General features: G+C 41.7%; 1 protein-coding gene across 1 annotated transcript in view; it reads left to right on the forward strand.

The window, feature by feature from the left end:
* Positions 1-9,020, forward strand: part of COL3A1 (collagen type III alpha 1 chain) — a 38,716-nt gene extending 29,696 nt beyond the window's left edge. The window contains exons 38-51 of the mRNA XM_059393024.1: positions 212-265; positions 451-612; positions 730-837; positions 2,020-2,127; positions 2,797-2,850; positions 2,932-3,039; positions 3,481-3,534; positions 3,888-3,995; positions 4,283-4,336; positions 4,431-4,538; positions 5,348-5,645; positions 6,688-6,875; positions 7,278-7,520; positions 8,576-9,020. Coding sequence (XP_059249007.1) covers positions 212-265; positions 451-612; positions 730-837; positions 2,020-2,127; positions 2,797-2,850; positions 2,932-3,039; positions 3,481-3,534; positions 3,888-3,995; positions 4,283-4,336; positions 4,431-4,538; positions 5,348-5,645; positions 6,688-6,875; positions 7,278-7,520; positions 8,576-8,722 — 1,794 coding nt within the window. The 3' untranslated portion in view covers positions 8,723-9,020. The remainder of the gene's footprint in view (positions 1-211; positions 266-450; positions 613-729; positions 838-2,019; positions 2,128-2,796; positions 2,851-2,931; positions 3,040-3,480; positions 3,535-3,887; positions 3,996-4,282; positions 4,337-4,430; positions 4,539-5,347; positions 5,646-6,687; positions 6,876-7,277; positions 7,521-8,575) is intronic.
* The last annotated feature ends 3,130 nt before the right edge of the window (positions 9,021-12,150 follow it).

Consider the following 12,150-nt stretch of genomic DNA (forward strand, 5'->3'; position numbering starts at 1 on the left):
CGACTTTGAATGCACTAGATCCTGGAAGAGTATAAAAACTATAATCCCTTAATCATATGTCCTGTGTGATTCTGAAAGGAAAACCAGCGGACCATAAGTGCTCCCAGGGTGGAGGGCAGATCCCATTCCTTACCCTCTATTCTTGTTTGTAGTAGTTAATTATTCATTCTGCCTCAGATTTGAAATTCAAAACCATATCACCCCTTCACAGGGCGCTGCTGGCTTCCCTGGCGGTCGTGGTCCTCCTGGTCCTCCTGGTAATAATGTAAGTATTTTTTAAAAATAATTTTTATTTATTTCATAAAGAATATTCATATATGCATGAGAGGAGAAACCTACCCATTGCCACTTTACTTCGTCGTGAATTCCATCTTAACTGCAGGTAAAAGCGGGAAGAAATATTCACCTTTTCATTATAAAACACACCAATTTCAAAAAATCTCTTTGCAGGGTAACCCAGGGCCCCCTGGCTCCAGTGGTGCTCCAGGCAAGGATGGCCCCCCCGGCCCCCCTGGCAGCAATGGTGCTCCCGGTAGCCCTGGGGTGTCTGGACCTAAAGGTGACGCTGGCCAGCCCGGAGAGAAGGGATCACCTGGCCCCCAGGGCCCTCCGGTGAGTGGCTGCGCTGCTCTGTGGGTTGACAAGACCATTTTATTTTGAATTATGAATTCAACATAGGAAAACAGAGTCACAGAGAGAAGAACTAAGGCTGTCTTTTTTGTTCAACAGGGAGCTCCAGGCCCTCTGGGACTTGCCGGGATTACCGGAGCGAGGGGTCTCGCAGGACCCCCGGGCATGCCGGGCCCTAGGGGAAGCCCAGGCCCACAGGGCATCAAGGTGAGTGCGGCCGTCTTTTCCTGGACTGCTTCCTCTGGTAGCCTTTGCAGATCACTTAACTGTAGCAAGCACGTCACCAACAAATTTTCCTGTAAAAGATGCAAATTCTTGATATGTTCAGATTTTCAGGAAGCATGCATTTTATTTAAGGCTGCAGAACACAGAAGCAATGCCCATCATAGGGCAGCCTTGAACATTAACCCTAAGAAACTGATGTCACAGAAAATGACTTGCCACCCTAAATACCTCTACTACGAGATGTGTGAACACCCTTTACTTGGTTGACTTTCAGTTTTACAGAGGGAACTAGTCAGTTTATAGACGCATGGAAGCCTTTCATTAATACCAATTTTGCATCAACTCAATTTGTTGAGTTGTTTCTAATTTTCTTTCCCTAATATTACTGTAACATACTAGCATGTTATAGTCAGTGTCTTAAATATTCACTTAGCAAATGAGGTAATTAAATTCTGTATTATATTGTAATGAAATGAAGATATAACACTAAAGTATATTCAATTTATATGAACATATCTAATAAATATATATATGTTTAAACGGAGTCAGATGTTGAATATAACCTTCTGATGGTCACTGTAAAACCTATAATTTCCTGATGGCTAATCATGATTTTTTTTCCTCAAAACGGCCATGTCTCATTTATATATCTTATATTAGAATGTATTCTAAATAATATAATCATTGTCATTATTCAGCTCTCTGGCCAGAGTCACCTGGAAAGTAGGAAAATACAAGGAACTTACTCCTCTTCAATGACAGGGATAGCTTTAGGAACAAATGCAATAGAGTCTTTAATAAAACAAAGCTTTTCTTAAAAAAAATAAGGAAATCTCATAACATATTGATTGCTAAGATATAATAAGTTTAAAAAATAATTTGAAGTTAACAAAGGGTAAAATAAGTTGAAATAAAATGTCTTTTATTGGGACGCCTGGGTGGCTCAGTTGGTTAAGCAGCTGCCTTCGGCTCAGGTCATGATCCCAGCGTCCTGGGATCGAGTCCCACATCAGGCTCCTTGCTCCGCAGGGAGCCTGCTTCTCCCTCTGACTCTTCCTTCCACTCTGTCTACCTGTGCTCGCTCTCACTCACTCTCTCTCTGACAAATAAATAAATAAAATCTTTAAAAAAAAAAAAAAATGTCTTTTATTTCTTTGTGCACAGGGTGAAAGTGGGAAACCAGGACCTGCTGGCCACAATGGAGAGCGTGGTCCTCCTGGCCCCCAGGGCCTTCCTGGTCTGGCCGGCACAGCTGGTGAACCTGGAAGAGATGTAAGCGCTCGTTCTCGGGAAATACCCAACTATCCTTACAGTGTCTGGTAATTTATTTAAGCAAGGGTCGCATTGTGTCTTAATGTCTAAGAGTGTAAATATTGCCACACGCCGAAGTTCTCCTCCTATCTTTAATAAGATATCTCTTCTATTACAATTTAGAATAATCATCAATGTTCATGTTCATTAATATTTGCCCAACGAATGGTCATTAATGGAAAAGACTGTAAAAGCTAAATAAAGACACAAGTTGGGGATGCGGAAGGCCCCAGTTTATAGCATTCCTCGGCATGAAAATGTGCTACATGTTATCAGTGATTAAGTCTTTTCTTAAACCGTAGATTTCCATTATCAGCTTAAATTACTATTTCTTACACTCTTACTTGTTATCTCTTTCCTAAGGATTTTTTTACACTTTTTTTTCCTAACCACTTCTCCCTCTCTCTCACCTGTGAAATTTTAGTGCCGCAGGTGTACTGCTTACCTACTGAAGTATGACCCTTGGAAGGGCCACAGCCACTGTAATAGCTAAGATTGTTTCGTCCCAAGAACCAATTTTTATCCTCTTTAGGATTCTTGCTACCACTGAGAATACATGGCTTAGATCAGATTTGAATGGTTCGCAAGAGTTTGATTTCTTTTCTCCTTCCTGTTTTTTTTTTAAATCAGGGAAACCCAGGATCAGATGGTCTTCCAGGCCGAGACGGGGCTCCCGGCGGCAAGGTATAACGAACACCATACAGTGGGTTTGGGTGCGGAACAGTAGCTGCTGATCCTATGTAGCCTCTGTGAATTTGTCCTCAGGGTGATCGTGGAGAAAATGGCTCTCCCGGTGCCCCTGGTGCTCCTGGCCATCCAGGCCCCCCTGGTCCCGTCGGTCCAGCTGGAAAGAGTGGGGACAGAGGAGAAACGGTGAGTTTTTCATTGCTTACTGATTTTCCTCAATCAAGGGATTAGTTGGCGGAAGAGAAGATGTGCCATCTGCCAACCTATGACCTACTATCATTTCTTTTAGTTTTTATGCTACTCATTCCTTAGGCGACTGTGGTAAGAAAGGTGTCTGCGAAGCTTCTGGCAGGAGTTAATGGAGAATCATTACTAAATCTGAGGCAGCATTAATCAGCCCAAGTGCACATTCAGTGGCGGACGCAGGCTGAATTAGCAAGACTTTCCCAGCTTTCCTGTCAGGCCCCTCGGAAAGACAAGCAGAGAAAGCACTTGGAAGGAGAAAGTGGCACTAACTTTCAAAAATAGTGTGCATGCTATTATTCTATCACAGTGAGATTAACCTTTAAATAAAACAAAGCTTTATCAATACATAAATAATCCCCTGCCTGTCTGTTTCTGTTTCAGGGCCCTGCTGGTCCTTCTGGTGCTCCAGGCCCTGCTGGTTCCCGAGGTCCTCCAGTGAGTTATTTTTTATCTACAGTCTAAGAAGCGCTCTACCTCCTGGCACGTTCAGGAAAGGGGATGGCAGCACACCCCACCATGGAACAGAATTTCAACTTTGCATTGATGACACAGAAAGCAGTTTAGGATCTAGAAGGTCCTGGGGGCGAAGGACCTACGTAGCAATTACTGGGGTTTCATCAATGATCAGTCAAAAGTCAAAATTACAAGAAGGCTCTTTAGTGTTCCCACGGACGTGGGATTTCTAGCTAATGGAACGTCATCAACTAGGTTTAATGGCTATAAGTTCTGTTTTGTTTCACCAATATGTACGTGTGTTTGTGAACTTAATTTGAACTGTGTCTGTAAAGGGTCCCCAAGGTCCACGTGGCGACAAAGGTGAAACCGGTGAACGTGGCTCGACCGGCATCAAGGGACACCGAGGATTTCCCGGTAGTCCGGGCGCCCCGGGTTCCCCAGTAAGTGCACCCGCCTTGTTAGATAAGCCCCTTCAGTGCGTGGTGAGCGAGGGAAATCTGAGAGACCCAAAGGAGAAAAATGCTCACCTTTGAAAGTTTGTGCTGGAAGAGTTGAGAAATGGCTGTGAGGGCTTGGTCGGAACAGCAGTTGGCCTGAGCGGTCGGGGGACGAAGGAAGAGCACAGTCACCGTCCGTGGCGGTCCCCGTGCTCCTGACCGGGCCGTGAGTGTGCGGTCCCTCGCTCTTTCAGAAGTCTTCATTCGTGTTTACCCTCTTTCCCTTTCAGGGTCCCGCCGGGCACCAAGGTGCTATCGGTAGCCCAGGACCCGCAGGCCCCAGAGTAAGTGGCATAGAAAGATTTTGGAAGATCCATGTTTTTCAAATATTCTAGCTGGAAGATATTCTAGCGTTGTGACATCACGATGACTTTTTAGGGACCCGTTGGACCCAGTGGCCCCCCTGGCAAAGATGGCACGAGTGGGCATCCGGGCCCCATCGGACCACCAGGGCCGCGAGGTAACAGAGGAGAACGGGGATCCGAGGTGAGACCGCGCTCAGACTGCGCCTTTATGCGCCAGAGACACTTTGTAAGATTTGGAAACTGGATAGTGAGTCAGACGCAATACAAGCACCTGACCTAACTTACAGAATGAACAATGACTTTTAGACACTGTCTACCCATTCTCCATCACACTATAACAACAAGAGAAAAAAAGGGCACCTTTTTTACAGTTTGATCAGAGAGTAGTCACTGTCAGAATGAAGACAAAAGCCCAATTAACCAAATGAACTCTGCTGGAGATCACCCAGTTATGCTCACCGTAGTGACTGGTGACCTGTAGTACATCTTCTCAAATGGCTTTCGTGATTTCTGTTTTGCTCCTTATACCATCATTCCCAATACCGCCCATCCCATATCTTTGGCATAAACAGAATAAAAACCGTTAACCCCACAAGACACACATTTGGTAACTGAAACACAGATAAGTCATCGGCCCAAAGACACAGAGTTAATGGCGAATCTGGGAGCCGAATCCAGGTTCCTGATCATATTCCCTCTGGTGTGTCAGAGTTAGCCATACTTACATCATTCATTCTGAAGGAAACATGATAAGAGTGAAGTTTGTGCTCTAACTCCACTGCTGCACACCCGGGGGAGAACAGTAACTTTCATGGTAGCACCTTTATTACCGTTGGTTATCATATGATCACAAAACAACTCGAGTAAACCTTTCTTAAAATGATTATGAGAATGTATTAGTTGTTTCTGATGCATCGTCTTGGCCCAGCAACATATGCCTTCGGCAAAGAGCAAGCACACCTCCATGATGCCTGTTCTTACCCATCCTAGGGCTCCCCAGGCCACCCTGGACAACCGGGCCCACCTGGACCTCCTGGTGCCCCTGGCCCATGCTGCGGTGGTGGGGCTGCTGCCCTGGGTGTTGCTGGAGGAGGTGAAAAAGCTGGTGGTTTTGCCCCGTATTACGGAGATGAACCAATGGACTTCAAAATCAACACTGAGGAGATCATGACGTCACTCAAATCAGTCAATGGACAACTAGAAAGCCTCATTAGTCCTGACGGATCTCGTAAACACCCTGCTCGGAACTGCCGAGACCTGAAGTTCTGCCACCCCGAGCTCCAGAGTGGTACGTGCGGGAGTCCTCCATGCTCATGGCAACAAGAGCTCGGAGAAAGCTGCTTAGATGAGAACTTGGGGAAGAGAAAGCTTCACTGTAAACAGATCTTTGATAGCAGAAATAGTACTTAAAGAATGTTGGTTGAGTTGATACCAGTTGATATTTTCGGGAAGTATACACAGTTCCATCCTTAAGATGGAACATAAATAACCCAAATATTCTAAATGTGGGAACATTTCAAGACAGTCTTGAAGAAACTGTAATATAAGTCACGGTTTGGGAGGTTTCTGCATATCATTCCAAAGTTGTCTGAGTGATAAAGCAACTTAGATCACCACGTTTTCAGGATAGAATTTATACAACTTGGTACAGACGTAATTTGCAATTTAACTTTTGCAATCTTTATTTAATGAGATTAATTTTTGTGATAAATATAATTAGCTTTTTCATATTAGGAAACAGTTAAAAGAAAAATCCAAGACTTACATAACATTATGTCAAACATTATAATACTGTAAGATTTTGCATATATTGGGTTAATTCTTTCTGAAAAACAAAAACTATTTCAGGTTTTCAAATACCTTGACATGGAACATTGCCTTTGTTAGAAGTCATTTCTGAAAATTACTTAAGATAGAGAACAGCATCATTGACAGGGACTTGGGGTTAAACCCACTGGCATAAACCTAGATTAGGCAAAAAGCTTACATTATTTAGAAAAGCCATGTTAAATAGATAATCATCTTAAAAAGAGGGAGAGATTTCAATAAACACAATACAACAGTCAAAATGTCTTGGCTTAGTAGATCATTATTGTTCCATACAAGAAGCTATATTTTACTTCAATGCTTTTAAATTATTGTACCTCTTTTTAATCTCCACAACTTCAACAAAAGTTTCTGTATTATACTATACTATAAAATACAAATAGATTAGCAAGCAACATCACGAGTGCTGTACCAGATAAACAAACAAAATCATTCTGGTCCAAACATCACTACCGGATTTTGTAACCAATTCCCATCTTTCTTTTTTGTGACTGAATATTCAGGAGAATATTGGGTTGATCCAAACCAAGGTTGCAAGCTGGATGCCATTAAAGTATTCTGCAATATGGAAACTGGGGAAACATGCATAAATGCCAGTCCTCGGAATGTTCCACGGAAGAACTGGTGGACAGATTCTGGTGCTGAGAAGAAACATGTTTGGTTTGGAGAATCCATGGAAGGTGGTTTTCAGGTAATAAAGGAGACACCTTTTTTTCATTAAGTCATTCCTACTCACCTAACTTTTTTAGTTTTTCCCAACTTTTCATCACAAAGCTAAATTAGCAAATAAATAGGAGAACACAATGGCTTTGTATATCCAGGTGACTATCTCTATAACTTTCATAACTTCTCTCCCAAAGCTAAGTGAGGTGGAATGATCCACTGCATGCAACCACCTTTCTTAGAATTCTTAACACCTGTTTTACTCTAGTGCATGTTACACATGCAATAAGAACATATTCATATATGAAATACTCATACACAAAATATATGACTAACCTGTGTTATAATGACCATACTGTACTGCGTGAATCCCTTAGGACATATGGGTACAACTAACGTGTTTGATCGATTGTGTTTTTCCCCATCACAGTTCAGCTATGGCAATCCTGACCTTCCGGAAGACGTCCTTGATGTCCAGCTGGCGTTCCTCCGGCTTCTCTCCAGCCGGGCCTCCCAGAACATTACCTATCACTGCAGGAACAGCATTGCGTACATGGATCAGGCCAGCGGCAATGTAAAGAAAGCCTTGAGGCTGATGGGGTCAAATGAAGGTGAATTCAAGGCCGAAGGAAACAGCAAATTCACATACACAGTTCTGGAGGATGGTTGCACTGTAAGTAGTGACATTTTTAAAGGCGTGGATCCCAGCGATCTCAGCATTTCTAGTTTAATCATGCTATTTTGAAAAGAAGAAAAAGAATAATGGCGGAGAACAAATGATTACATGTGGTGTGAGCGACATGGGGTCTGCTGGTTCAGGGCGGGGTATTAAACACCACACACATGATTACATGTGGTGTGAGTGACATGGGATCTGCTGGTTCAGGGCGGGGTATTAAACACCACACACACACACACACACACACACACACACACACACACACACTTTTCATCTCAACCTCCGGGTAAAACAAGTTGAAAGGAAATCAGTAGAAATTTAAATTCATAATATAAACTTTATCAGATAATCTGGGTGGTTCCTATACATTCAGCATGCTAGCTATTATATGGACTCAATCTAAAATCTCTGCTTTCTTTTTAATTTTATAGGTTAGCTTTGAATCTATTCTTTGTTACTATCATTTATAAGCAAAGGGAGAATTCCCTTCTAACAGTAACAAATTCCATGATGAGAGACTTACTCACTTTTTAGTAAACCAACTGTATCTAGTAGCAGAAACCAGACAGAACCAGGCCTCCTAAAATTGGGGGGCCGTTGGCAGTCTCTACTGGTCGTACCTTAAAGCTCTGTAAGGCTTTTGGTTAATGATATGGTTTATTAGACTGCCTGGGGGGCTCAGTCAGTTAAGCATCCATCTCTCGATTTCTGCTCAGGACATGATCTCAGGGTTGTGAGATCAAGCCCCAGGTGGGGATCCGAACGGGGGGTAGAGTCTGCATGAGATGCTCTCTCTCCCTCTCCCACTGCCCCTACCTCCTCACATGCACACACTTTCTCTCTCAATCTCTAAAAATGCCCAGTATAGTTTATTATCTGGGATGATTATATTTTTAAAATGGAAAACGTCTCACATTCATGGAAGGTAACATGACAAGTTGGAAATGCCCTTAGGGCACACTATTTTCTTAAACTTGGTCAGTCAGAGGAAGTGTCTAAGTAATTGTAACATCATGATAGCTCACATTTTTTTTCCCTCTTTTTCACAGAAACACACTGGGGAATGGGGCAAAACGGTCTTCGAATACCGAACACGCAAGGCTGTGAGGCTACCTATTGTCGATATCGCTCCCTATGACATTGGTGGTCCCGATCAAGAATTTGGTGTGGACATTGGCCCTGTTTGCTTTTTATAAACCAAACTCTCTCTGAAACCCAAGCAAAAAATTTCACACTCCGTATGTGTTCCTCTCGTCCTAACCTTGTCAACCAGTACAAGTGACCAACTCAATTCCAGTTATTTATTTCCAAAGGTTTTGGAAAAAGTATAATTTGGCAAAAAGGATACTTTTGTTTTGTTTTGTTTTGTTCTGGGTTTTTTTGCTGTTACACCAAATACAGTCCAAATGCCTTTTGTTCTATTTTTTTACCAATTCCAATTTCAAAATGTCTCAATGGTGCTATAATAAATAAACTTCAACACTCTTACAATAACACTGTGTTATATTCTTTGAATCCTAGCCCATGTGCAGAGCAATGACTAGGCTTGCCATCAAAAGATAACCATTCCTTCTGAAATAGTCAATATGAAATTAGAAAAGCCCTCCCTGTTTCAACTACCTCAACCTGGTCAGAAATACAGATGAATTCTAGAAGACCTGGAAGATAAAAAAAAATTATATAAATTAACAATAATTTCCTAAAATATTGGTAAAAGTATAGTACAAGGATTTAAAGAGACATTTTTTAAATCTACAGTTATTTTAATCTTGGAAATTAACTGCTCTTAAAGGTGCTTTTCTCTTTTCTTGTCATTGCTGAAATGATCAAGATTACCGATATTTGGGAAGGCTTTAAAGACACATGTTATGGTGCTAATGTACTTTCACTTTAAAAACTCTAGGTCAGAATTGTTGCCTTGCATTCAAAACATAAATGCACACCATCTGTATGTGTCTCCTGTCAAAAACATTTATTGGCATGTCACTTCAGGGGACTGTCTCCCTTGATCCTGTAAAAGTCAACAACAACAAAAGACAAATAGTGGGGCGCTTTTGTCACAGTAACACAGAGAATGTGTTGAAATTTAACTTTGTAAGCTTGTATGTGGTTGTTGATCTTTTTTTTCCTACAGACACCCATAATAAAATATCATAATAAAAACTTTCTGGTTTTTGTCACTGTTCATGGATATAAGAAATGCATGTGTACACTCAAGAACTCTGGTGATCTTGGAAAAAACAATGAATTCCAACTCTGTAGTTAGGAATGCCATGACCTCAAGAATATGGGGTTGTAAGTTGTGTTCAGAGGAGAGATGGTGCTCAGTGGGGAATCTGGAGGATTTTTAGGTCATATCCGGTGAAACTACCGGGGTATATTGAAAACTTGGGGCATGCCCTTTGAGTCCATCGCCAGAAACAGGAGCATAGTCCATTCAGTTGCCGCGGAACAGGGAGGACTCAGGAGGAGGATGCGGGTGATTTACCGGCGAAACGAGAACGGCCGCCAGCTGGGGCTCGTCTACCCCCGCGACACACTTCTCCTTGCCCTCTCGGCCCTCTTCCACCTTCAAATTCTTATTCTTTTACTTGCTATAAGTATGGTCTTGCACATTTGACTTCATATTGGAAGTCTGCTTCCTTTCTATGGTTTATAACAATAATGCTCCTTTCAGAAATAAAAACTCCACCAGTCACAGGTCACATCAGGAACCCACTTACCCTCCATGCTGGAGGAAACCAATTCAACAGCTTCTTGTGCAGCTTTCTAGAAACACACACACACACAGATACACACACACACACACACACACACACACACACACACACAGATATGGAAGGAGAGAGACAGAGAGAGAGAGGCAGTAAGAAAGCCAATTTTCATTATGCATTAAAATTAAATTACTTGGAGTTTTAAATTTAGGCATCTTCAAAGCCAGAAATATTTGGCCAAGTCTCCTCACAGCAGCTCACTCTGACATTGGCTCTCCTGCCTCTCTCTTTCTCATGTATAAGGACCCTTATAATTACTTGGGTGCACCTGGACAATTTAGGATGACCTCACCTTCTCGAGGTCAGTTGATGAGCAACCTTAATTCTGCCAGCAACCTATGCCTGAAACAGCATCCTTGTCCAGCATGGTGATGTCTCACTGGCTGCTCTTGGGGTGTGATTTTGAACATGGCTCCGAGTGTAAGCGCCCTCTTCATATCTGTTTATTTATTTTATTTTATTTTCACATCTGGGTTCTATAGCTTTCTCCGAATTTCCCTGAACTTTAGACAAAATATATAAATTACATTTCTACTTAAAATAGCCCATGTTGATTTCGGTTGTCTGTAACAGTGAACCCTGACTAGGCCAGCACCTGATAAGAGCAGTGATGGCAATGAGCAGAAATTCAGGAAAATGGGAAAACTCTGGGATCAAATATTTATACTGGTCAGGGGTAAATACAGGAAAATCCAATCTGCATGCAGAGATGCGAATTCATCAGTCTGTGCAGGTCGGGCTCACCTCTGTGACCACCTGGAATGACCTGCACTGGGAAGCTAGGGCTGAGGAGGACGAGTGGCCGCTGCGACACAACAGGATATTTAAATCTCACGAGAGATTGCAAGACAGCATGTGGGTGTGTCTGCTTTACTGCTGATGCACGGGAAGAGAATGCCAAGTTCATATCCATACCTTCTTGGCTCGAGATGCAAAAGGAAAGCTGTGGCCTTTCCCTGACTATGTTAAAATAAATATATTAACATGAAAAAACATATTTTAGAACTCATCTTTTTGCACACTTTTGGGATAACCAAGGGGAAAATATAATTCTTAATTTTGCAGATCAGCAAACTTCAACATAAATCTAAATGGGTTTTCAAATTCTTTTTTTGATTGGTACAAAACTAGAAAATAATACGACCCAGAAGATTGTATGGGGGGTTTGAAAGAATTCTCTTCAAATATTCCTCTTTCACATTAAATTACTCTAGTCATTTAAAATAAGACCCCTTATTTCCTGCCTGATAAAATGTCTGCCTTTCTTGAAATGCAAGATGCCTGCAAGAAAAGACTAATTCTCCTCATACTTCACTCCCACCACTGCTTATTGCCTCCAGATTTATAATTAGTGTCAGATCCCAGAATGCACATTGTGTAACAGTTAAAAAGTCAATCTCAGGAGGAGGCTTACATATAAAAAAAAGGAAAAAATTTAATTAAATAATATTTTCTAAAATCTGGGCAATATGTGTGGAAGAATTGTGCAATTCAGAGCAGATGAAATTCACCAATATGTGAATGTTAAAAGAAAATTCTAGAAAGATCCCATTGTTATATGGTTGGTTGACCGAACCATGCCTCAGAGGCAGCACAAATTAAATGAATAAAATGATTTGAGACATCACAAACGGTCCTTCCAGACGGAGAATTACAATTAGGAATTAAGACTGAAATGTTGGAATGGCTTACCCTACATGAAACATAACTTCCCTTCGAACTATGTTCTTAGCATGGAACACCAAGGTCTTAAGAAGCTCATAGTGAGATGTTCCAGTACCTTTGAAAACTTGCTTGGAAGTGTGTCTTTGGTCTAGAGATGGAAGTAGAAAAAAAAAAAAAAAAAAAAA

Source organism: Mustela nigripes, chromosome 3 (assembly GCF_022355385.1).
Source record: "Mustela nigripes isolate SB6536 chromosome 3, MUSNIG.SB6536, whole genome shotgun sequence".
Classification (NCBI taxonomy): Eukaryota; Metazoa; Chordata; class Mammalia; order Carnivora; family Mustelidae; genus Mustela; species Mustela nigripes.